The sequence below is a fragment of the Rutilus rutilus genome (genome assembly GCF_951802725.1).
Source record: "Rutilus rutilus genome assembly, chromosome: 1".
Classification (NCBI taxonomy): domain Eukaryota; kingdom Metazoa; phylum Chordata; class Actinopteri; order Cypriniformes; family Leuciscidae; genus Rutilus; species Rutilus rutilus.
In genome coordinates, this window is record NC_140209.1 from 31,991,978 (window position 1) to 32,019,793 (window position 27,816).

Sequence of the window (27,816 nt, forward strand, 5' to 3'; positions counted from 1 at the left end):
GTCCAATAAATCCTGTTTACAAACTTTACTTGTTTGCATTCTCCTGTCCTGACAAATATAAGATGTAACAATTAAACAAAAAGAAGCAAAAACATCATGCAAGATGATTCAAAAATAGGTTTATTGAAACAATCCAAAAGAAAAATCCCTAAAAATCTCTCTGTGACTGACCATCAAATCCACTTTCTGTTTGACTCAGGAGTGTGTGCATGTGTGTAAATTATTATATTAGACAAAAACGTCCTTAATGGTGTTCACGCTTAATATAAACTCAACTCCAGTGTATACATGTGTACCTGTAAAGAACATGTAGGTCTAACAAAAAAACAGTCATTGTGTGTGTGAGTTTGTCTCCATTGTGACTCTGACTGAGAATATTCACACATAGACACATGGATGAATGTTTTAACCCTGGAGTTCAGACTTGAGGAGCCAGAATCTGCACAAGACACATTTCACATTCACTTTCTTTGGCTTTGAGTTGCCAAATGTCTTCATACGACAACACAAAGGTGTTCACTGACTGAGGCGTCAGAAACTTCACCACTGGATTTCAACATTTTCTTCGCAACTGATCTGACTGACACTTGTAACACTTTAAAACTTGTAACACTTTTTAAAGGGAACAGCTGAACAATGGCACTATTTTCTTTTAAAGCTGCTGCTACAGCTGTGATGCACAAAACATTTGTGTCAGATTATAATTTGCATTTTCTTAATTAATAAAATATAATCTGAAGAAAACTATTAGAAAAGACACAATTATCATCGATAATTGTAGAATATAGAATCATCTAAATTGTAGAATGACGCATTTAACGGAGAGTGAAAGAGGAAGTGCTAGAAAGATAAACTGGTGTGAAGAGAAGCTCAGGTCTTGTTTTATTCTTCATGAAGAATGACCCTCAACACATACGAATCTAAATTAGTGCTGTTTGCTAAGTGTCAATCTTTGCTCATACTCTGGGTCAAAGGTTTTTCATAAATATCTAACATTATTACAGGTTTTCTCAATTACTTAGACACTAAAATCAAATATATTAGCCACATTTCATCAATGTAACACCATTTTCTAAATGATTCATCAGAACTATTAACACTATTCTTGTGTTTCTCAACTTTAAACACATAATCCGCACTTGACACCCTGTGTTCATGTTCAGTAGCGTTAAAAACCATCAATGTCACATGACCAGCAGTTCTCATGTGAACATTAGTATGCAACAGTTTTACACAACAGTCATAATAACCACAGGATGAGTTAAAATAATCGTGTGTGAAATCATTGGCTGTACAAAAAAAAAGCAGGTTCAAGAATTGTTTAAAACTAGTTCTTTTCTCTCTGTTTAAATGTAATAATTTCTGTAGATTACAGTTTTAGTCGGAAAAGTCCAAACTATTGAGAGATTAAAACATGATTCATTTTAGTCAGAGGTCACGATTCTTCTGCTTTTATTGTGACACTGCAAGACAAAGCATCAGATCCAGAATATAAAGCTGTGTTTCTTTATTTAAAAAAGTAAACAAACATAAAATATGAAATATTGCAGCAATACAAATCAGGAGACTTACACTAAATTAAGGAATAGCTTACAAATGACAGTGTGTTCCTGTGGTTATAATGTGAAACATGCAAATATCACACAAGCCTTACATTGTAAAGAATTGTAATGTATTAGCAGGACAAGATAAAAAATATTAAACTTTCACTTATAAATAAAAATTGAAAAGCTACTGAAATGTAAGCTAATATATTAAAAACGTTATAAACTGACAGTCACTGTCTTGTCAGGCTTTATTTTAAACAAAGCAATATATATATAGTAAAAGATGAAAATAAGTTGCCCAATGGGATTGTGGGAAGTAAACTGTGAGTGGGACGGGGATGTACTTGTGATACTAAAGCTTAATGAAGGTCTGGTCTATATTTACAATAATATTTTATTGGTCAAAAACAGCAAAAACCAAACGTGTTTACAGGATAACATCCATGTACTTTGTTAAAGTCAACATGAAACCACAATTTACTCTTTATTGGCTATTCCACAGTTTAAACTGCTTTTACCATCAATTCCTGATGGATAAATTATGCATGTTAAAAACATGTTGACTTTAACATGTAACATGACTTTAAAAACTGTAACATGACAAACGTTAGACATCGTGAATCAGGAGTGACTCCTGTATGACACACACACACACACACACACACACACACACACACACACACACACACACACACACACACACACACACACACACACACACACACACACACACACACACACACACACACACACACACACACACACACACACACACACACACACACACACGCACACACACACACACACACACACACACACACACACACAGCAATAATAAAGGGGATTCCTGCATTTAATTTAACCAAATCTGACAGTTCAGTATTTGTAAAGCAGAATTCACAACAGTGTTTTTAAAGCAAATTTACAAAGATCAAACCCTCATTGAGCAAAGCCAAATGTGACATCACATCATATTAATAATTATTTTGACTGATTTGTTGGTCAGTTAAAAATAATGATAATAATATCTTCTAATAAATCACTCAGGTGTTTCTCCTCTCATTCTGCAGAATTTGTAAATCAGCACGACTGTCGCTATCAGATATGGACAAGCTGCCAGTACAGAACTGAGTATGCGGAGGACAGAGATCTGAGAGTCTGAATGAGAGCCTGAAAAAGAGACACACAAACACTTTATATCATGCACTATATCTGCACAAGGGCATATGAAGAAATAAATCAGCTCACAGTTTCAGTGACTCTCACCTCTGACTGAGATCCAGCTCTTGGGAGACTCTCCTCTCTCTGGGTGTTTGCAGTAGTAGAAACCCTCATGTGACTTTGAGACAGTAGGGATGATCATCTCTGTAGTTTGATTCTGGATGAGTGATCCATCTTTATAGAAATCAGCACTGAGGTTTGATAGGGTTGTATATTGATATAAACAGCGTAGAGTCAGATTATCTCCTTCAGTCACAGGATGAACAGGACTCTCCAGAATCACACCAACTACAGAAACACAGGAGACATGCAATATATGAACAAAATCGAATAATAAAAACAAGACAAAATAAAAAAGAACTTTATATTTTCCACTTCCCACATGGTTTCTGCTTTTAGTGTATTGCTATGATGGTCTGGCTGGTTGTTTACTGGTCAATGTCACACTACAGTATATCCTGCTCTTGTTTAATAATCCTGTGTATTGATTGTAAACTGTCAGTGAAATGAATAAAAATAGAAACACAGACTCACAGTGTACAGTGATATTAACAGGATGATAGTTCTCTCCAGATTCAGACTGACACCAGTAAACTCCAGTGTTTGATGGGACAGTGGACCTGATTGTACATGTAGATCCTGTTTGTGATCCCCACACTGATGATGAACAATCTTCCAACCGTCCGCTGTCTGTGTATCTTCTCACTGTCCATCCATCAGAGTTACTCTGGTCCTCACAGCTCAGAGAGAGAGAGACAGATGTGAAGTGTTGAGTTCTGCTGGGACTGATGATCAGAGACACTGGAGGAGAAACGCCTGACAAGACAATTACAGCTATAATTTGGAAATTGTCTTTATTAAAGATGAACCAATCATTTACTATATATGTGAACTCACCAGTGACCCACAGTGGTTGTGTGTTGCTGTATGTTGTGTAAACGGCTGTTTTATCTCTCTCTGCTCTGCACACATAAACTCCTGTGTGTTTTAGATCAGCAGAACTGACAGTGTATTTTCCTCCAGCTCCTCTGCTGCTGTCTGAGAGGAGCTCATAATCATTCCTGCTCCCTGTATAAAGTGGGAATGTGTAGATTTCATATAAATTGCATTTTTAACTAAACTTGAACCTGAATACACTGGTTTACATTGGTGTAACTCGAATTACTCATTGTGGTTAGGTTGTTTTATTCAGGGTTTGATCAATGGCTCTTATGTTGTTACAGAAGAGTGACTGGTAATGAGGGATTGGGATCTCAAACTAAGTTTCACTGCTTAGTGCCCATGGAAGTGTTGCCCTTAATACCAGTCTGTGTCTGGTTTCAGACATATTAAATTATATATTTCACTTCAATAAAACCAGTTAATTCGGATGAAGCACATTATAACTGACCTGAGACAGTTTCAGTGAACCAGCTGAATGTCCAGCCTGTAGAGGAGCCGTTAACCTCACATATCAGAGTCACTGGATCTCCTTCAGTCAACCACTTCTGAGGAGAAACACTTAAAACTGCTCTGGGAACTTCATCTGAAATAGAGACATCACTCATTAATAACATGTTAAACTTGTGTGTGTTTATGAAGAGATGATCAAACTCACCTGATACTGTCAGTGTAACTTCATCACTGATGTATGATCTGCGTGATCCTTCAGTCTCTGTCCCATAACAGGAGTATTTACCTGAGTCAGACTCAGTAACAGAACTGAATGTGTGTTCCTGTAGTTTATTGAAACCCACAAATGAACTTCCTTTATACCAGTTGTACCGCCAGCTAGTGACTCCTCCATCATATATGTCACATCTGAGAGTGACTGTCTCTTCTCTGAATACAGGATGATCAGGTTTAATGGTCACTTTGGGTTTTGGTCTTTCTGTAGAAAAACAAAAATAAACATTGGAAATAATGTGATAATTAGTATAATAAAATAAATACAAATAATAAAATGTGCTGTTTTTTATTGTGCGAACAGTTACAAAACACTAAATCAAGTTAAACTGAAGTGTTGTTCTCTATGTTTATTTATTGTCTTATAAATCATTTTCATATAGTGTTTTCAGAGTTCATTATGAGAGGTAAAACACTTGCCATGTATTGTCACTGTTACTGGTTTACTGTAATCTGTGTAATATTCTCCTCTTCTTGCTCTGCATCTGTACTCTCCTCCATCAGAGACTTTCAAAGGATTGATTGTTTTAGTTTCAGGAGATCCAGTGTTTGAGTCTTTACTCCAGAGAAACTCCCATCCGTCCCATGACTGATCCAGCTCACATCTCAGAGTGACTGAGTCTCCAGTGAACACTGAACTCTGTGGCCGTACAGTCAGAGTTGGTTTGGGAACATCTGTTAATATAAAGTCAGTGTGAGCATGAGATGTTAAAGTTTTTCAGCAGATCTCATTCTATCACTAGTAAATCATTAGTTTATTTTTATTTCACAAACAATGTAATAGAGCCGCCAGCAGCAATTACTGGAACAAACAAGGTGAACATTCACTCAGCGCAATGCAAAGAGTTAAAGGACAACAGAAGTGTAAAGATCCCCCTAAGTGGAGTTCAAACCCACATCCTTTAGGTTAGTAGCGCTGAGCTCAACACAGTTTCACACCACCTACATCCACACCAGCAGTCAGAGACACACATCAGTTACTAAAGGGTTACAAATTGTCATTGTTGTTCAAATGACTTTGTTGTTGCAGGTCCAGCAACTCTAATCATTTTTATTAAATCTGTAGACAAATGTCAAAAGATATTTTATATTTCTAAATTCTGCATAAAAACGTCTTCATATGAGTGAATGATTTTTGGTGTTTTTGTCACACCTCAGACTGTTTGGTGTTACTCACAACACATGAATCATTTATATAACTTGTTTAAAACGCTGTATTTATAATCATGACACTCATTTCATTGCTGGTGTCACAAGATGAAGATGAGGGAAGACGGACTGAAGACGAGGTTATCAAATACAAACAGGTTTTTAATTACAAGAAGGTAAGCAGGAGTAACAGTGTGCAGAGGAGTATAAACGTAACAAACACTACCATACACAAACATCAACCGACAACTAAAGACTGAACACAGAGGAACTAAATACACAGAGGTAACGAAATAAATGATGAACAGCTGCGATGAATGAATGGTAACTGATGTGTGGAGGGAGAATACAAACAAAGGAAAACATGTGATGAATGAAAACAAACTGAAAGTCCATGAAAACGAGACTAAAGTTGAATGAGTGCAGATGACTGTGACAGCTGGGGCCGGATCCACAAAAATCTTCTTAAAAAAAAAAAGTTAAGAAAGTTTTTAAGATAAATTCCAAGAAGTTTGTAATCTTCCTTTGGGGATTTAAGACAGGTTGGAGGTTATCCTGACTTAAAGAAGTTATTTAAGATGATTTAAAAAAAAAAAGATTTTCAGGAACATGAATAGGATAATTATTAAAAATATTAAACACTTTATTTTAAGGTGACGTAGTTACATGTTACTGCATGTGCTTACTGTAGTAATAACAATAAATTAAGTATAATTACATGCAACCTAACCCTACTGAGTAAGTACATGTAGTTGCTTAATATTACACAGTACTTATAGAATTACACTGTAACAATGACACCTTAAAATAAAGTGTGACCCTTTTTAGTATAAACAAATTTTGTCTTAAGAACAACCTTAAAAAGAAAGATAAGAACATTCTTAAGAAAATTTTTTGGCAATACAAAATATTCTTATCTTTTTTTTCCTTAAGTTAGAAAATAAGAAGAAAATAGCAGTTAAGAAGAATTTTATTCTTAAGATTGTTTCGTGAATCCGGCCCCTGGTTTGTAACAGAATCACACATTTGTGATGAAATTTATGAATCAAATTCACTCACCTTGAGTGTATCCAGAGTGGATGTTTGAAATCAGCACTAAAAACACAAAGTAAAATAAATAAATAAATAAATAAATAAATAAACTCATGAAATATTGTGTATTCTAAATATTCCTATAAAGATCATCAAACTCATCCTTTGATTATCCTGATTTTTTTTTTTTTTTTTTTTGTGGAATCTTACTTGCAAAGTTCTTCCCGTGAAGTAACCGGCTGTGTTTCTCTTAGGGGTCTCTGGATGTCTTTTGTTTGTAAATTAGCTTTAGGTATAAAGGTCTGTCCCACAGACAGATATTTGGGTTCAGACTCTCTGAAGACAGACTAACATCATTGCTGAAGAATGTGCTGCTCTGATACCTTCAGTAAATTCTTCTCTCCACAAGAACTTATTTTATGTATAAGAGAAATCGACTACACTGGCAAGCCACCAAAGTGACAGTTCATCCAAATACAGGATAATCTGACAATTACACTGTGAACATGGAGCTGATTGACTTTCTATTATACTTTACACAAATTTCACTCTTGCATGTTTCTCAGCTTCACAACACAGAAATGTTTCATTTCTCTTTAAGTCTTTCTTCTAATTTGTAGATCTAGTGGCTCCTGGATGAGTGTTTCTGTAAAAACCTTTCTAGAGTCTGAAAACAGTGACAATAATAACAATTAACTCATATAAACTCTTACTAACTGCATACTAGTGAACATCTAAAGACTAACTAGTGAATATCTACCTAGTGCATCTCGACAGCAAACTGTACAAAACTAACCAACAGAAATGATTCTGCAAACACCATGACAAAGCATTAAACCGAGTGAGTGAACAAACAGACTGACCCAAACACAACAGAGTGCATTTCTCTTTCACAAACACCACTAACTGCACACTTCTCTCAAACTCGTCTTTCACTCATATATCATGAACTAGAGCTGGATCTGAAGCTCTGAGAACATGAAAAAAACAACAAAGAAAACCCACCAGGAACACAATCCTATTCATAATATAAGTGCAATTAATTTCAGAGGAAATAATACTCACAGAGCAGAAGAGGGAGTTGACTGAGCTCCATACTGACTGAATAATGACTGACGGTTAAAGACAGACTGAGTTAAAGCCTCAAGACTTCCTGATACATCGTCAGATCTTTAGGAACATAATGACAGATTAAAGAAGACATACAAATGTACCTCATGTGTTACAGAAAACCTTTTTAAGAAGTTGATAATCTTGTAACACATTTTTAAAAATGTCACGCAAGTTTCCTACTGAAATGTTGTGAACAGCATAAATTTGCCATTATGAGAAGTATATTATTGTGTGTTTAATGGAAACAGAATCATATTCTTTATTGAAATAATGTTGTTAGATGTATTCATAACTTTATAAGTTTACAGCTGCTGTTCCTCCCACACTGGTTAATGCCACTGATCTGAAAGAGAAGAAACCAAACCACAATAAAGGTGTCAAACTTTGTCACTGATATATACCTCTGACAAGTTTAATATTCATACACCAAGACAACGGATGTAACAACTTTAATGCTTGTTCCTCTTAATTTAGTGAATTCAGCTTCTGTACGATTCAAATAACAATTTTGTTAGTACTTTTGAGAAAGTAACTTTTGACAAAAAGAAAAGATATATAATTCTTATCTTACTGTCCTCAGCATTCATTTCAATTCTTGCCAAAGGTCATAAGTCTTATTGTCATTTGCGACTGAAGTTTGTAAGGCTATGAACGCAAACAAACAACAACAACAACAACAACAACAACAACAACAACAAGCACATCAATGTCAAAAACAAAAGTGCAATACAAGATTACAATAGTACATGTGCATCATAGTGTCTTTCTTGGTTCAGTACCTGATTGGGAATTGTTATTTAATGGTTGCGCTCAATAATCTTGATTCAGTAAAAATAATCGGATCATTAGTCATTCATTTGGGAATCAATCTGCACTAATCACACTGTATGATTTACTTAACACTCTGCTATTGTTCATTTGGGGGTCACACTTCTGTTGTTCACAGTCAAAATCGTCTAAACACCTGAAATGCATTTTTTTATTTATTTTTTTAGTAAAATCAATTAAATATATTTTTGTTTAATAAAATTTTGTATTTTGAGAGAATTTCATGGTACTAATTCATATTTATGCAATAAATAGTATTCATAATAATTCTAATTTTTCACATTGAATATAAATATAAGTCAATATAAATATAATACAATATTGTCACGGGGTCAACATATAGTCACCACACCCACAGCACTTCATTGTCTGGTCTCGTCATTCCACACCGAAAGACTTACCTGACTCTTCCTTCGACAATACTTACCTCTTTGATGCCGTTCTTCTACTGAAGCTCTGATCCAGTCCGCCTTCGTCTGTCTTCTGTCTTCTGTCCTGATCTTCCTCATCTACCAAAACCAGATAAGAGACTCAGTTAACCCAGCCAACAGAGCTCTACTTTAGTCTTCAACCACTCACCTGCTCTTCTGCTGAATAATATCCTGTTTACAAACTTTACTTGTTTGCACTCTTCTGTCCTGACAAATATAAGATGTAACAATTAAACAAAAAGAAGCAAAAACATCATGCAAGATGATTCAAAAATAGGTTTATTGAAACAATCCAAAAGAAAAATCCCTAAAAATCTCTCTGTGACTGACCATCAAATCCACTTTCTGTTTGACTCAGGAGTGTGTGCATGTGTGTAAATTATTATATTAGACAAAAACGTCCTTAATGGTATTCATGCTTAATATAAACTCAACTCCAGTGTATACATGTGTACCTGTAAAGAACATGTAGGTCTAAAAAAAACACACAAAAAAACAGTCATTGTGTGTGTGAGTTTGTCTCCATTGTGAATCTGACTGAGAATATTCACACATAGACACATGGATGAATGTTTTAACCCTGGAGTTCAGACTTGAGGAGCCAGAAACTGCACAAGACACATTTCACATTCACTTTCTTTGGCATTGAGTTGCCAAATGTCTTCATACAGACACAACACAAAAGTTTTCACTGACTGAGGCGTCAGAAACTTCACCACTGGATTTCAACATTTCCTTCGCAACTGATCTGACTGACCGGCCCTTCTTTGAACCTCATCAGTTCTTTTTTAAAACACTCTCCGGCACAGCTCGATCTGTCTTTCTTGTCCACTGATCATTCTGTACAATTATTAAACAGAAACTGTTCTTAGTTGTGTGTAAGGGGATTGTTGTAACACTTTTTAAAGGGAACTTCAGCTGAACAATGGCACTATTTTCTTTTAAAGCTGCTACAGCTGTGATGCACAAAACATTTGTGTCAGATTATAATCTACTTTCCCTTAATGAATAAAATATAATCTGAAGAAAACTATTAGAAAAGACACAATTATCATCGATAATTGTAGAATATAGAATCATCTAAATTGTAGAATGACTCATTTAACGGAGAGACTGAGATTGAAAGAGGAAGTGCTAGAAAGATAAACTGGTGTGAAGAGAAGCTCACATCAGTAGTTTTCAGATCTTGTTTTATTCTTCATGCAGAATGACCCTCAACACATACGAACCTGAATTAGTGCTGTTTGCTAAGTGTCAATCATTGCTCAATACTCTGGGTCAAAGGTTTTTCATAAATATCTAACATTATTACAGGTTTTCTCAATTACTTAGACACTAAAATCAAATATATTAGCCACATTTCATCAACGTAACACCATTTTCTAAAAGATTCATCACAACTATTAACTCTATTCTTGTGTTTCTCAACTTTAAACACATAATCCGCACTTGACACCCTGTGTTCATGTTCAGTAGCGTTAAAAACCATAAATGTCACATGACCAGCAGTTCTCATGTGAACATTAGTATGCAACAGTTTTACACAACAGTCACAATAACCACAGGATGAGTTAAAATAATCATGTGTGAAATCATTGGCTGTACAAAAAAAACAAAAAAAAAAATCATTTTCAAGTATTGTTTAAAACTATAGTTCTTTTCTCTCCATATAAATGTAATAATTTCTGTAGATTACAGTTTTAGTCTGAAAAGTCCAAACTATTGAGAGATTAAAACATGATTAATTATAGTCAGAGGTCACGATTCTTCTGCTTTGATTGTGACACTGCAAGACAAAGCATAAGATCCAGAATATAAAGCTGTTTCTCTTTATTAAAAAAAGTAAACAAACATAAAATATGACATATTACAAATCAGGAGACTTACACTAAAATAAGGAATAGCTTACAAATGACAGTGTGTTCGTGTGGTTATAATGTGAAACATGCAAATATCACACAAGCCTTACATTGTAAATAATTGCAATGTATTAAAGCAGGACAAGATAAAAAATATTAAACTTTCACTTATAAATAAAAATTGAAAAGCTACTGTATGTAAGCTAATATATTCAATATTACATGTTGAAAACATGTTAATTTTAACATGTAACATGACTTTAACAACTGTAACATGACAAATAGACAAACACACACACACACACACACACACACACACACACACGCACGCACGCACGCACGCACACACGCACACACACACACACACACACACACACACACACACACACACACACACACACACACACACACACACACAGCAATAATGAAGGGGATTAATTCCTGCATTTAAATGAAGTTGTCACTCCCTAAACGGGACGTTTACAGTAATAATGCTCTGCCTGAGCTTGTGAATGAGATATTGAGAGATTCTATAGTTCACGAGTTCACACTTACATATAATTTGAAGGGGTAAAGTTTAATGCGTATTTGGCGTGCTGTCCGGAGGGAGGGCTCCGAGCTCGGAGTTCGGCCCGAACCCAGAGTACTCCCCCCGTATGTAAGTGTTTAGGACTAGAAGCGTGGAGAAGGGGTGGTGGAGGGATGCTGCAAAAACTGTCAATGGTAAGAGGTGAGACTGCTGAGTATATATACACCTCTTACCATTGATTGCTGAGTGCTCTCCACCTGTGTTAATTATCTGAACGTGCTCCTCCCGAACCTTGTTAATAAAACATCATAATATGCTGAAGCTTTCTGACCATAACAACAAATTAATATCAGATTAAAGTTTTTCCTCTTCATGTAACTGTTAAAAACACTCGTGAACAATCTCAGCATTTAGTCCTTTTTATTGCTTTTAAATATATTAATTTAACCAAATTTGACAGTTCAGTATTTGTAAAGCAGAATTCACAAGTGTTTTTAAAGCATCTTTACAAAGATCAAACCCTCACTGAGCAAAGCCAAATGTGACGTCACAGCCTCAATTCTCAGCAAAACATTTATTTTAACGCAAGAGAAAACAAATAGAAGCAACATAAATAAAGAGATGTTTCAGGGTCGGGCAGGACACTCAGCATAGCGCAGACCATCAAACTCCATGCCGGAGACAAACGCCCAAAACAGCCCACTTCACGAGCAGTCTCAGCCACATTTCATTCTGCATCCAACAAGTGTCAGGTGTGTCGGCCACACGCCCTCCAGACGGCACCTAAAAACATACACACCAACCACACACACGTACGCACAGCCTAGGCTGAGACATCAACCCCCCTAACCCCCCCATGACGTTATCAACCCCTCTGATATGTTGAATATTCAAATTATACGGTTGTAGAAATAAAACCCACCGCATCAAACACTGATTAGGACTTTGCAATGAATGCAGAAATGTCAGAGGATTATGATGCAAGTACACCAGCACAAAAATTAGGACAAAAACTCCGATAGTAGCCACTGAGCCCCAAATCAGCTCCTTTTTAGTCGTAGGAGGAGGAAAACCTTCAACCGCTAAAATTTTAGCTTGGAGTGGACGTACCTGGCCCTGTCCCACCTCCTTCCCCAAGTACTTCACTGTGGCCTGGGCAAATTCACATTTCGACAAGTTGACTGTAAGTCGTGCTTCAACCAGACGATCAAACAATGCCCGTAAAATGCTGAAGATGCTGCTTCCAAGTATCACTAAAAATAATAACGTCATCCAAATAAACAGTGCAACCCTCCAAACCCAGAATCACCCGATTCATTAATCGCTGGAAGGTTGCCGGCGCATTTCGCAATCCAAAACTCATAACGGAATACGAGTATAACCCTGAGGGCGTAATAAAAGCAGTTACCTCTCAGGCACGTGTTGTTAACGGCACCTGCCAGTACCCCTTTAAGAGGTCCAGCTTACTCAAAAACTTGGATGCACCATCTTGGTCAACGCAGTCCTCCATACAAGGAAGAGGAAAAGCATCGGGCTTAGTTATTTTGTTCAACTTTCGATAATCAGTACAGAATCTATGTGTACCATCTGATTTTTTCACTAACAAGCAAGGGGATGCCCAACTAGAAAATGAATGTTGGGCTATGCCATTATCCAGCATATACTGGACCTCAGAATCTAATACTTTTTGTTTCTCAAGAGAAACCCCATAATAACGCTGCCGTATTGGTGGCGCGTCAACAACGTCCACATCATGATGTATCAGATGCGTGCGCGATGGCACATCTCCAAACAACCTGGGAAATTCAGCCACTAAACACATTACTTCTGATCTATGCCCATCCGACAGATGACTTAGAAACCTCTCGAAATTCCCAAGTGCTTCAGAATTTCTTAGACGCGGAAACAACTCACTATTCCCGGGTGCCTTCACATCCTCCCAAGTAGAATGAGACTCCTCAAGTACTGTAATGGCAATAGAAACAGGGCTTATGTTTACGTCAGGGCTACGGGATAAATATGATTTAAGCAGATTAGCACGACAAAGTTGGTTAGATTTCTTTCGATCAGGAGTAGCAATGATATAATCCTGTTCCGAAACTCTCCGTACAACAGTATAAGGACCAGGGGCCTCATTTATAAAGCTTGCGTACGCACAAAACGGGGCTGAAAACATGCGTACGCCAGTTCCTGCGCAAAAGGTGGGATTTATGAAGAAAAACTTGACGTGAAAATATGCGCACCTACACGCAAACTCTGACCCATGCGTACGCACATTTTGGAGACGGAGCAGTTTGGCGACACCGATGGTGAGTTGGAGTTAAATGTCTTTTTGGTAACTTTTAGAATTTAGAATTAAAATTAAACATAATACAAAAAGATAATACAAATATAATTTCCCTCACCAAGCCTGTCACTTGAAGCAAATATCCATTCCTTCTTATGTCCGCGCCAGCGAGCGCGTTGGGCCGTTTAATGAAACTGACGCAGTTTAAATAAATAAAATAATGATTTAAACTATGTTTTACTTCTGATATAAACATTTAGATTAAATATGCCATTCAAATTATGGAGTTAAACACTTAAACATGAAATCATACTGAAAAGTTACAACATTTTTTTATATTCAATTCAATCAATAGAAATATTTGTTGTGGATGCGATTGTTTTTGAACACTTTTCCTGTGGCGTGCTGCGTTTTAATGTTTTAACCACAGAGATAATTGCTTATCATGATAATACCAGATTGTCTGAGAAAATAGTTTCGTGCAAATAATGCCCAAGGCCTATCTGTTTCCATTAAAAATATAAATCAATTAAAAATACAATTCGGCAAGTGGAAAAGATTGAGAAAAACTTTCTCTGAAATGTATTTTACACTATTTGATTTATGTAGGCTATTCAAAAACAAGGCAAGGATAACTACTTGATTTGTATTAATGTAATGTTTCTTGTACCGTTTATATCATTTGCATATGATTATTCATCCACATGATAACGTTTAAGTTATCACGTGGATGAATAATCATATGCAAATGATATGTAGATGAGGATCTGCATAGTAAAACTAGGCGTTGTAAGCTCCATATATGGTTATTTCGGGTGGAGACGCATGTACGCACAATCTTCCGCTGACTGGGATTTATAAAGTGAATTCTGCGCAGGTACTGGCGTACGCACGGTTTTATAAGTCTGAATATTTTTTTGTTAATCATGAATGTTTAACTTTTGAATGTATAATTTTTGAATGCGCATGCGTCGCGTCTGAACGCGTTGTTGTCTTTGGAGCTCCATCGATTTGATTTATAAATCTTGATTTTATTCTTTAAACTTACAACAAACATTTTCTACTTTACCTCACTGAGAAGCACTACTGCTCAACCCTCATAGTTACAACGCGGACTGTTGAGCAGACGCGTCTCAAGCCTATTAGTGATCCAACGCTGGATACTCCTATAGGTTAACGTACTCCCGTGGATCACGGCTGAACGCGTCTTCTCAACACTCACTTACAAACATTTTTCGCCTATCGTGCGTCTACTCTACACCCGTACCACTAAAAAGACGGATTATATCTAAAACTTCAGTCATAAATTAGTATTAATATTGATAGCATCACTGGTAGCTTCGTTGCTAACTTACTGTCCATCTGTTAAAATGGCGAATATATCAGATGAAAGTAGTCTACCTTTTGGTGCAGGTGAGGACACATTTGAGCTGCACGCACTGCAGTCTGAGCTGGAAGCTGTTGAGAAACAGATCCACGACCTTTTATTGAGACAAGCCGAGCTGATAGACCGGCGGTTAGCTCTTGAAACATCACGCGCCGATGCACACAAATCAGAGATTAACGTTACTAACCCGCTGACTCCGACTTCGTCTACTCCGTGCGTTTCTCAACATAGGTCCCGAGCGCCGAGGTCGCGATCAGCCATGGTCTCGTTCACTCCGGCTCCAACACGCCACCACGAAGCCTGGGTGGTTCCGCAGCGGAAGACGCGAGTCAGGTCTAGACCAAGACTCTCTCCGACCCTCCCGGTTTTCGAGTTATCCACACAAAACCGCTTCTCCCCTCTTCGCGAAACAGAACGCGATGCTGTGATCATCGGCGATTCCATCATTCGGCACATATGCGCAACGTTAGGTAAAAGTAAGGTGCACAGTCACTGCTTTCCTGGTGCTCGTGTTTCTGAAATCGCTACTCACGTTCCCGAGATTCTGAACGGTGACGAGCGCGTCGGAACGACATCAGGATGCGCCAGACAGAGATTCTGAAGAAAGACTTCAGGAATCTGATCGATACGGTACGCAGCACATCGCCTGAAACAACGATCATAGTGTCAGGACCGCTTCCCACGTACCGACTAGGACATGAAAAGTTTAGCAGATTATTTGCGCTAAATGAATGGTTAATGTCATGGTGCAGTGAGCAGAAACTGCTCTTTGTAAATAATTGGAATCTGTTTTGGGAGCGTCCTAGGCTTTTCCGTGCCGATGGCTTACACCCAAGCAGATTCGGAGCAGATCTTCTGTCGGATAACATCTCCAAAATGTTAAATACCTTTTGACTAGTAACCAAAAGTCCAAATCATAGTCTCTGCTGCACCAATTTAACTGATATAAATACTAGTGTAGAATATTGCATAGAAACCGTGTCTATTCCTCGTTTAGTGAGATCAAATAACAAATCTACTGCAGGATCTAGGAAAAATCTAATTGTTATTAAAACAGAAAATGTTGCTATTAGTAAACAAAAACAATTTCTAAAGCTAGGTCTTCTAAACATTAGATCACTCACACCTAAGGCAGTTATTGTAAATGAAATAGTCACAGATAATAGCTTTGATGTACTTTGCCTAACTGAAACCTGGCTTAAACCAAATGATTATTTCGGTCTAAATGAGTCTGCTCCTCCTGGATACTCCTATAAGCATGAGCCCCGTCTGATTGGTCGTGGCGGTAGTGTTGCAACAATCTATAGAGATATTCTCAATGTTACTCAGAAAGCGGGTTATAAGTTTATTTCGTTTGAAGTACTTGTACTAAATGTTACGCTCTTAGATGTTAGAAAAACATCCCTATTATCTCTAGCCTTGGCTACCGTATATAGACCGCCTGGGCCTTACGCTGATTTCCTAAAAGAGTTTGCAGATTTTCTCTCAGACCTATTAGTCAATGTCGATAAAGCATTAATTGTTGGAGATTTTAACATACACGTAGATAATCCAAATGATGCGTTAGGGGCTGCGTTTACAGATTTATTAAATTCATTTGGGGTCAAGCAAAACGTCACCGGACCAACTCATCGTCTTAATCATACGCTAGATTTAATTATATCACATGGAACCGATCCAACCGATATAGATATTATACCGCAAAGTGATGAAGTCACTGACCATTACATGGTAACTTGCATATTACGTACTGCTGTAATATGTCATGCGGCGCCGCGTTATCAACCAGGCAGAACAATCCTTCCATCCACCATAGATAATTTCTCAAATTGCTTATCTGATCTGTCTCAGCTGCTGCCTGAACCCAAACAAACAGATGAACTAGAAGAACTAACTAGCACTATGAGCACTATTCTCTCTAGAACATTGGATGTTGTTGCACCTATTAGATTAAAAAAGGTCAGAGAGAAAATTAAAGCACCGTGGTACAACAATACTACGCATGTTCTAAAGAGAGAAACCCGTATTTTAGAGCGTAAATGGAAACAAACTAATTTAGAGGTCTTTAGAATCGCGTGGAAAGACAGTATGTCACGTTATAAAAAGGCCCTAAAAGCAGCCAGGGCTGAGCACCTCCGCAAACTAATAGAAAATAACCAAAATAATCCAAGGTTTTTATTTAACACCGTGGCTAGACTAACAAATAAACAGACATCACCCGAACAAAATATCCCGTTACAGTTTAGTAGTAATGATTTTATGAAGTTCTTCACTGAGAAAATAGAAAGCATCAGAACCACAATTGTAAACGTTCAATCTTCAGTTGCGCCTTATAATTCAGCCTTAATTATCACCCCGCAAGAACAATTACAGTGCTTTACAACTATACAACAAATAGAGTTAAATAAACTTATCACTTCCTCTAAAACAACAACATGTTTATTAGATCCGATACCAACTAAACTACTGAAAGAAGTGTTACCTGTAGTGGAAGAGCCTCTCCTTAATATTATTAACTCGTCTTTATCTTTAGGTCATGTTCCAAGAACATTTAAACTGGCAGTTATAAAACCTCTCATTAAGAAACCACAATTAGATCATAATAACCTAGCAAATTATAGACCCATTTCAAATCTTCCATTTATGTCTAAAATATTAGAAAAAGTGGTGTCCGCTCAATTGTGTTCTTTCTTGCAAGAAAATGATATCTATGAGAAGTTTCAGTCTGGTTTCAGGCCGCACCATAGCACTGAAACTGCGCTCGTTAAAATCACAAATGATTTACTTTTAGCTTCTGACCAAGGCTGTATCTCAATACTAGTTCTACTTGATCTTAGTGCTGCGTTCGATACTATAGATCACACAATACTCTTAGATCGACTACAAAATTATACTGGTGTTCAAGGACAAGCATTAAGCTGGTTCAGATCATACTTATCTGACCGCTACCATTTTGTCTATTTAAATGGAGAAAAATCGATCATAACTCCAGTAAACTATGGAGTGCCGCAGGGATCTGTGTTAGGCCCTCTATTATTGTCAGTATATATGATGCCACTTGGAAATATTATAAGAAAACATGGAATTAGTTTCCATTGTTATGCTGATGACACTCAAATATATATTTCATCACGGCCAGATGAAAACGCTAAATTATCCAAATTGACAGAGTGTGTTAAAGATATAAAAGATTGGATGACGCGTAATTTTCTTTTATTAAATCCAGACAAGACAGAGGTAATACTTATCGGTTCAAAAAACCGCCCACAAAACCTCTCGCAATACAACTTTAATATAGTAGGATGTCCTGTTACTTTATCCTCTACAGTAAAAGACCTGGGTGTTATACTCGATTGCAACCTGTCTTTCAAAAATCATATTTCATATGTTACAAAAACCGCCTTTTTCCACCTTAGAAACATTGCTAAGCTACGTAATATGCTATCAGTTTCTGATGCAGAAAAGTTAGTTCATGCATTCATGACCTCGAGACTAGATTACTGTAATGCTTTATTAGCCGGTTGTCCTGCATCCTCAATAAACAAGCTACAGCTAGTCCAAAATGCCGCCGCTAGAGTTCTTACTAGATCAAGAAAATATGATCATATAACACCGATTTTATCATCACTGCATTGGTTACCTATAAAGTTCCGTATTAATTACAAGGTATTGCTACTGACTTATAAAGCCCTAAACGGCTTAGCTCCAGTATATTTAACGGATCTTCTATCGCCCTATAATCCATCGCGCTCTTTAAGATCACTAAATTCAAGGCTTTTGGTCATACCTAGGATATCCAGAACCACCAAAGGAGGGAGAGCATTTTCACATTTAGCTCCAAAACTCTGGAATAGTCTTCCTGATACTGTTCGTTGCTCAGACTCGCTCTCCCAGTTTAAAACTAGATTAAAGTCGCATCTCTTCAGCCAGGCATTCATATAATATTTTTAATCTTACAGTTCAAATTACAATCCGGCCTCTAGTTAATAAACGCCAGAGGAGAACTGGCCCCCGACTGAGCCTGGGTTCTCCCAAGGTTTTTTTTTTCTCCATTGGGTCACCTGATGGAGTTTTAGGACACTATTAGGTCACTTGATGGAGTTTTTCGGTTCCTTGCCACTGTTGCCTTTGGCTTGCTCAGTTGGGGATATTCTGGGGATATCTAATTTGATTTTATCAATAAATTCCACTAGAAACAAACCTTGTTGTATTATTTTAATTTAATACTGTGAAGCTGCTTTGATACAATCTGTATTGTGAAAAGCGCTATACAAATATACTTGACTTGACTTGACTTGACTTTTATCTCTGAGCTGCAGTTTAGATTAGTTAGCTCACCTGTCCTTATTTAACTTGTGAATGTTGATATTTTCCTTGCTTATTTTAAACAAGGACTAGTGAGCTAAGTAATTTAAACTACAACTTAAAACTTTCCTTACTCCTGAGAAAAATATCTGACACAAAAGTATCTTCTGGGTCGGGTTACTTGCCTATGCGAGTTCCCTCTATTCTAATATAACTAAACAAACTCTAAAACCACCATCTGTTTTCCTGAAGTTGGTCCAGGTGAAGAGCCACTGACAGCTCTTAAAGGGATAGTTCACCCCAAAATTAAAATTCTGTCATTAAAGCAACACCAAGTAACTTTTGCTCTCAGGGTCCCCCTACAGTTGGGAAACAGTATTGTCTTCTACTACTGTCATAAAATCTGTCATGGTTACACCAGGGGTATACACGTGCATTTGTTGACAAGCCGATATCCCCGAACTCTGCAGAAGGAGTTATCACGTCTTGGGCAGACTGCGTTACTGTGAAATGTCTTCATCCCAGGTACAGTGGGATATACTTCAGCATGTAATATGAATATAATTTCATGGGTTTTATTTTTTTCAATTGCCAAAAGATCGCGTAGCTCGTTTACAAGGCAGGGTAATTTAGGGCTGGTCAGAATACCATTTTTTGAGCTTTGGTAGTAGGCTAATGAACATAGAATATTCGAAGCTTCGGAGAGAGGGTGCATATTTTTCTCTCTAATAAAGGCAGGAATCTCTATATGTCTGTATGTCCGTTTGCATTTTGATTATTTCGAGAACCGTTCATCCAATCGACTTCACAAGGGAGTACAGGGTCGCATTTGGTGCAATATAGATGGACACGCGAGACGCAACACATTCAGAATTAATAAACTTTTAATAAACTACAGAACAACGCGAGAGGGAAGCGGCGTGCCTCACACGGGCAGGGCTTATATGCTCCGAGAACAGACACTGCACTAGTGATATTAAACACATCTTCCCCATGAACAACACAAAGTAAATACATTCGCACATAACACACACACACACACAGGTCTGTTAACTTAAGCAAAACTTTTAATAAGGTAGCCTAATCTAATATTTTTCTGACTAAGGGCCTATTCACATATCGCGTCTTTTGCGCGCGCAAGTTCGTTATTTCAAATGTAGATGCGCGGTATGCGCGCTCATAATGGAAGCGACGCGGTCGCGGTGCGACGCGCTCGTTTTTTCCAAGCACGTCCGCGCCGCATCGAGATAAAAACATCTCAACTTTTCAGAATGCCGCAATCGCACCGCAGGTCATGTGACAAGAACCAAGCTTAGCAACGACAGACGCCTTCGGAGCGCAACCACCCGAGCGCTTTGGAAAAAGGAGAACGTGGCGCGCCTAGCGTTTTCTATGCGTTTTTAGGCGCGATATGTGAACGCCGCATAACAAATTACTGACACAGTAAAGGGTAGATTTAAATAAGGAAAAACGAAATTTAAATAAAGAAAAAACGAAGTTTAAATAAAGAAAAACAAAATTTAAATAAAGAAAAAAAACGAAATTTAAATAAAGAAAAACGAAATTTAAATATAGAAAAAAACGAAATTTAAATAAAGAAAAACGAAATTTAAACAAAGAAAAACTAAATTTAAATAAAGAAAAACGAAATTGATTTAAATTAAAAACGAGATTAATTTAAATAATAATGGGTAAAAAGCTTAATACATTTTGTTTCTATTATTCTATTTTCCACAATGTCAAAGCAACGCAGCTTGCCCAAGATACAAGCTCAGGCACGCACTTCTGTCCACACACACTCCGCTGTTCTGCGCTCTAGCCAGAGAACACTCCCATTGCAGGAACACTTTAGGTCAAGAAGAAGCAAATATATTTATTAAGTATAACGAGGTTGGGTTCCTTCAACTGTCCATCCTATTAAAATGTCTAGGCTATATAAGATAATTGTAAAAAAAGAGTATTGTTTTTCGTCAGATTTTATAGTGTTGAATATATTCAAGCACAAATGAGACGAGGGGGATTCCAGGTGTGCAAAAACAACAACAACAACAAAAAAAAACTTGCTTGCAAGAATGTAGCCTCTACCAAACTTGTACACACCGTTTAGACATAGGCTTACTTCTGACTTTTTTTTTTTTTTTTGTCCGTTGCTGCTTTGGCCATGACAAAAACATATGCACGAAAGCCGGAAAACAAACGCTGGTTGGTCTCTCACGTCCGAATTTGAGGAAGTGGTGGGGGAAGTGACGTATGCCTAAAGCAGTCGAATTTTGTAGTTCTTTTAGTGCTGGGGTTAGCCTACTACCCGAACCCCGAAGTTATGTAGTGCCAGTAAAAGCGATACAAACCCCGTCAGGCTATGGCAGACGTGTCATTCAACCTATTGTAAGTGATGTACCATCACAAGGGTCTTGGAAATATATTATGAAGGTTGAAAAAATACATAGTGTTGCTTTAATTATTCACTAATTATTGTGATGCTGACACACAGGAGCTGACACATTCTGACGTAGGACCGCTGCACTGTGTTTACTATGTGAACAGCGTTAGAGTCTGATACGGATGAGAAGAAATTGTTGAATAACGTCATTATTTTCGTTTAGTTTTTGCACACAAAAAGTATTCTCGTCGCTTCATAACATTAAGGTCACAATCACATGGACTATTTTAACAATATATTTTATACCTTTCTGGGCCTTGAAAGCGGTCTCGAATTTCATAAAAAATATCTTATTTTGTGTTCTGAAGATGAACAAAGAAAATTGAAGCCACACATATTAGCTTGACCCCTAAAAATCTGAACACTTCTGTGTCATAACCAACCACTTATGTGGAGGAGAAACACGTAAAACTGCTCTGAAAAGAAATCACTCATTAATAACATGTTAAACTTGTGTGTTTATGAAGAGATGATCAAACTCACCTGATACTGTCAGTGTAACTTCATTACTGTGTTGTGATCTGCGTGATCCTCCAGTCTCTGTCCCGTTACACGAGTATTTACCTGAGTCAGACTCAGTAACAGAACTGAATGTGTGTTCCTGTTGTTCACTGAAAACTCTGGTTGAACCGGCTTTATACCAGTTGTACCGCCAGCTAGTGACTCCTCCATCATGTATGTCACATCTGAGAGTAACTGAGTCTCCAGTGAACACTGAACTCTGTGGCCGTACAGTCAGAGTTGTTTTGGGAAAATCTGTCAATATAAAGTCAGTGTGAGCATGAGATGTGAACGGTTTTCAGCAGATCTCATTCTATCACTGGTAAATCATTAGTGCATTTTTATTTCACAAACAATGTAATAGAGCCGCCAGCAGCAATTACTGGAACAAACAAGGTGAACATTCACTCAGCGCAATGCAAAGAGTTAAAGGACAACAGAAGTGTAAAGATCCCCCTATGTGGAGTTCAAACCCACATCCTTTAGGTTAGTAGCGCTGAGCTCAACACAGTTTCACACCTCCTACATCCTCACCAGCAGTCAGAGACACACACATCAGTTACTAAAGGGTTACAAATTGTCATTGTTGTTCAAATGACTTTGTTGTTGCAGGTCCAGCAACTATAATCATTTTTATTAAATCTGTAGACAAATGTCAAAAGATATTTTATATTTCTAAATTCTGCATAAAAACAGGTTGGAGGTTATCCTGACTTTAAGAAGTTATTTAAGATGATTTAAAATATATATATATATTTTTTTTTTTCAGGAACATGAATAGGATAATTATTAAATTATTAAACACTTTATTTTAAGGTGACGTAGTTACATGTTACTGCATGTGTTTACTATAGCAATAACAGTAAATTATGTATAATTACATGCAAATAACCCTCAACCAAACCCTAATCCTTCCCTAACCCTATAGTACATGTAGTTACTTAATATTACACAGTACTTATAGAATTACACTGTAACAATGACACCTTAAAATAAAGTGTGACCCTTTTTAGTATAAACAAATTTTGTCTTAAGAAGAACCTTAAAAAGAAAGATAAGAACATTCTTAAAGGAGTCATAATGTTGTGTTACCTTGGATACCCAAATGCTCTATTATAGTATTTTAGGCACTTCTAAAAAAGAAAAGTGGAAAAAAAATCAACACAGAGCCCCTCAGACCCTTATTTCTAAAGGCATTATTGTCTCGCGAGATCTGATGCGATGTTTTGGCTGTCGTGGACGGTCATTATAATAATGCAAATGAGGGGCGCGTTGATTGGTTGCAGGAATGTATTTTACTACTTCCAAGCGGTACAAAAACATAGACAAAATACTGCAATAGCTCAATAAATGTGACGGTACTTATTGTTAGTGAAATTGTAATCACAACCAAAGAAAAAAGAAAAAATACACCATTGCCATATACATTCTTACAGAAGCCCCACTAACTGAAAGCTATTTTCGATATTTTAGGTCAATACTGCCATAGCCCAAAATAATATCTGCAGTTATATGCTCATGGACGTGAGTTGCAAAAACCATAAACAGCTCAGGTAAACCTCTGAGAAATGACGGCTGCTCTGCACACACACGCAAAGGTCTCTCGCTCCCTCTCTCTGCCGCGCGCGCTACGTATGCGCGCTCATGCTCGCTCGCGATTCCGGGAGATTTAAACTAATTTGCGGGCATTAGGGAGCCGGTATCAATACGCGGGAGACTCCCGGAACTTCCGGAAGACTTGGGATGTCTGTGTTTTGAAAATCGCTGTCCGTGGGTCACTCTTAGATATATTTAAATACGTCCACACCGCAGATATGTAATGTTGCTTCAGACAAGCACGTGCAGGTCGCGGTGTCTGCTGTTTGCGTCATCACAACATTTCGGCCGTATTGTTTCGGTGATAAAAGTCTTTCGGCCGAAAACCGAAAATGCACTTTTGGGCCATTTTCGGCCGAAAATTTTTGGTGGCCGAATATTCGGTGCATCCCTAGTGGTATATTGTTTTCATACTTGCATTTAAACAGTTTTAGCCACTTAGCATGGACTCCTGTACCGTCACTACTGTAGCTGCTAGTGTAAAACAAAGTCGAAAGATGTGGCTAGCATTCGTAGAGTCCATTCCCCGTGTTTACCTCGAAGGTAACGTTACATACAATAGCCGCATTAGCTGTTAGCTGCTATTTGTTAACCACAGTAGAGCAATAAATACACAGTCTTACCTTTTCAATTTCTGGCAAGTCCCTGATGGTTGGGATGGCACCTTTTCCCAAACGGAGCTTCGAGGCCAAGTTCACCTGATATTGCCCCAAATTTGTAAAAGATTCCGGTGTAAAATGTTTAGCACACACACCTAACGATACGCCACTTGAAAGAGTTGTTGGGACAGCGTCATTAAAAATGAATTTCATCCACTGTTCCCTGATAGTTTCGTCCGTTTTTGGTAGATAAAACACATTTGCATGTTGTTTGTGGCAGTCAACCACAGAGCATCTCAGGTGTGCACTCGATTTCTCCATCTTTCTCGAGTCAACTAAACTGAATCTGAGGGGGAGAGGGGCGGGCTTCCCGCGGCATAGGTTTGCGGTGTCCATATTTGGTATATCCTCCCCCGTCTTGACGTCAAGAAGGGGAAGAAATCAAAATCTCGTTTTTTCGTGCGCGTGCACGTGGCCTATTTTACAAACCCCGAGGTAAACAAACGCTTCACTTTTAAATATCGGCTTCCCGGCCAGTGTACAATCATTATGCAATCATAACATACATTGATTCTCATGGAAAAGTGAAATTTCTACATTATGACTCCTTTAAGAATTTTTTTTGTCAATACAAAATATTATTATCTTTTTTTTTTTCTTATGGTAGAAAATAAGAAGAAAATAGCAGTTAAGAAGAATTGTATTCTTAAGATTGTTTCATGAATCCGGCCCCTGGTTTGTAACAGAATCACACATTTGTGATGAAATTTATGAATCAAATTCACTCACCTTGAGTGTATCCAGAGTGGATGTTTGAAATCAGCACTAAAAACACAAAGTAAAATAAATAAATAAAAAACTCATGAAATATTGTGTATTTTAAATAAAGATCATCAAACTCTGTTGATTAACCTGTTTCTTTTCTTCTTTTTTTTCTTTTCTGTGGGATCTTACTGTGAAGTAACCGGCTGTGTTTCTCTTAGGAGTCTCTGGATGTCTTTTGTTTGTAAATTAGCTTTAGGTATAAAGGTCTGTCCCACAGACAGATATTTGGGTTCAGACTCTCTGAAGACAGACTAACATCATTGCTGAAGAATGTGCTGCTCTGATACCTTCAGTAAATTCTTCTCTCCACAAGAACTTATTTTATGTATAAGAGAAATCGACTACACTGGCAAGCCACCAAAGTGACAGTTCAGCCAAATACAGGATAATCTGACAATTATTACTCTGTGAACATGGAGCTGATTGACTTTCTATTATACTTTACACATAAAAAATTTCACTCTTGCATGTTTCTCAGCTTCACAACACAGAAATGTTTCATTTCTCTTTAAGTCTTTCTTCTAATTTGTAGATCTAGTGGCTCCTGGATGAGTGTTTCTGTAAAAACCTTTCTAGAGTCTGAAAACAGTGACAATAATAACAATTAACTCATATAAACTCTTACTAACTGCATACTAGTGAACATCTAAAGACTAACTAGTGAATACCTACCTAGTGCATCTCGACAGCAAACTGTACAAAACTAACCAACAGAAATGATTCTGCAAACACCATGACAAAGCATTAAACCGAGTGAGTGAACAAACAGACTGACCCAAACACAACAGAGTGCATTTCTCTTTCACAAACACCACTAACTGCACACTTCTCTCAAACTCGTCTTTCACTCATATATCATGAACTAGAGCTGGATCTGTGAGCATGAAAAGAAAAAAAAGAAAAAAACGCCAGGAACACAATCCTATTCATAATACAAGTGCAATTATTTTCAGAGGAAATAATACTCACAGAGCAGAAGAGGGAGTTGACTGAGCTCCATACTGACTGAATAATGACTGACGGTTAAAGACAGACTGAGTTAAAGCCTCAAGACTTCCTGTCAGATCTTTAGGAACATAATGAGAGATTAAAGAAGACATACAAATGTACCTCATGTGTTACAGAAAACCTTTTTAAGAAGTTGATAATCTTGTAACACATTTTCAAAAATGTCACGCAAGTTTCCTACTGAAATGTTGTGAACAGCATAAATTTGCCATTACGAGAAGTATATTCTTGTGTGTTTAATGGAAACGGAATCATAACTTTGATGGATCTTTATTGTAATAATGTTATCATATGTATTCATAACTTTATAAGTTTACAGCTGCTGTTCCTCCCACACTGGTTAATGCCACTGATCTGAAAAAGAAGAAATCAAACCACAATAAAGGTGTCAAACTTTGGCACTGATATATACCTCTGACAAGTTTAATATTCATACACCAAGACAGCGGATGTAACAACTTTAATGCTTGTTCCTCTTAATTTAGTGAATTCAGCTTCTGTACGATTCAAATAACAATTTTGTCAGTACTTCTGAGAAAGTAACTTTTGACAAAAAGAAAAGAAATATAATTCTTGTCCTCAGCATTCATTTCAATTATTGCCAAAGGTCATAAGTCTTATTGTCATTTGCACATTTTTCATATGGTGGAAACCGGAAGACTGAAGTTTGTAAGACAGGCTATGAACGCAAACAAACAACAACAGCAACAACAAGCACATCAAAGGCAAAAACAAAAGTGCAATACAAGAGTCATTAGAGTCATTCATTTGGGAATCAATCTGCACTATGTATGATTTACTTAATACTCTGCTATTGTACATTTGGGGGTCACACTTCTGTTATTCACGGTCAAAAGCGTCCGAACACCTGAAATGCTTCTCTTTTTTTTTTGTAAAATCAACAATATTTTTTGTTGAATAATATTTTGATTTTGAGAGAATTTCATGGTACTAATTCATATTTATGCAATAAATAGTATTCATAATAATTATCATTTTTCACATTGAATATAAATATAAGTCAATATAAATATAATACAATATTGTCACTGAGTCAACATCAACAACAGCATACAGTCACCACACCCACAGCACTTCATTGTCTGGTCTCGTCATTCCTCACCGAAAGACTTACCTGACTCTTCCTTCGACAATACTTACCTCTTTGATGCCGTTCTTCTACCGAAGCTCTGATCCAGTCCGCCTTCATCTGTCTTCTGTCTTCTGTCCTGATCTTCATCATCTACAACCAAAACCAGGAAAGAGACTCAGTCAACCCAGCCAACAGAGCTCTACTTTAATCTTCAACCACTCACCTGCTCTTCTGCTGAATAATATCTTGTGTCCAATAAATCCTGTTTACAAACTTTACTTGTTTGCACTCTTCTGTCCTGACAAATATAAGATGTAACAATTAAACAAAAAGAAACAAAAACATCATGCAAGATGATTAAAAAATAGGTTTATTGAAACAATCCAAAAGAAAAATCCCTA

General features: G+C 37.2%; 2 protein-coding genes across 4 annotated transcripts in view; both read right to left on the reverse strand.

Moving 5' to 3' along the window:
- Positions 1 to 1,498: 1,498 nt before the first annotated feature.
- LOC311293014 (leukocyte immunoglobulin-like receptor subfamily A member 3) overlaps positions 1,499 to 27,816 on the reverse strand; it is a 41,132-nt gene continuing 14,814 nt past the window's right edge. Inside the window, exons 6-12 of the mRNA XM_084412896.1 lie at positions 4,854 to 5,108; positions 4,366 to 4,638; positions 4,159 to 4,293; positions 3,666 to 3,836; positions 3,303 to 3,584; positions 2,814 to 3,056; positions 1,499 to 2,717 (exon numbers count right to left, since the gene is read on the reverse strand). Coding sequence (XP_084269022.1) covers positions 2,587 to 2,717; positions 2,814 to 3,056; positions 3,303 to 3,584; positions 3,666 to 3,836; positions 4,159 to 4,293; positions 4,366 to 4,638; positions 4,854 to 5,108 — 1,490 coding nt within the window. The 3' untranslated portion in view covers positions 1,499 to 2,586. The remainder of the gene's footprint in view (positions 2,718 to 2,813; positions 3,057 to 3,302; positions 3,585 to 3,665; positions 3,837 to 4,158; positions 4,294 to 4,365; positions 4,639 to 4,853; positions 5,109 to 27,816) is intronic.
- On the reverse strand, positions 6,693 to 27,008 carry LOC311293202 (uncharacterized protein). 3 transcript variants are annotated; one of them, XM_084413297.1, is made up of 6 exons: positions 26,425 to 27,008; positions 26,284 to 26,330; positions 25,279 to 25,314; positions 22,277 to 22,549; positions 9,135 to 9,188; positions 6,693 to 9,064 (listed from the first exon to the last, which is right to left on the reverse strand). In XM_084413297.1, exons 1-6 carry the CDS (start codon positions 26,427 to 26,429, stop codon positions 8,979 to 8,981), a joined length of 501 nt encoding a protein of 166 aa, XP_084269423.1. In that variant the 5' UTR covers positions 26,430 to 27,008; the 3' UTR covers positions 6,693 to 8,978. The 3 variants fall into 3 exon arrangements, with proteins under 3 accessions (XP_084269423.1, XP_084269425.1, XP_084269424.1); XM_084413299.1 differs by having other exon boundaries at positions 9,135 to 9,193; XM_084413298.1 differs by lacking the exon at positions 9,135 to 9,188.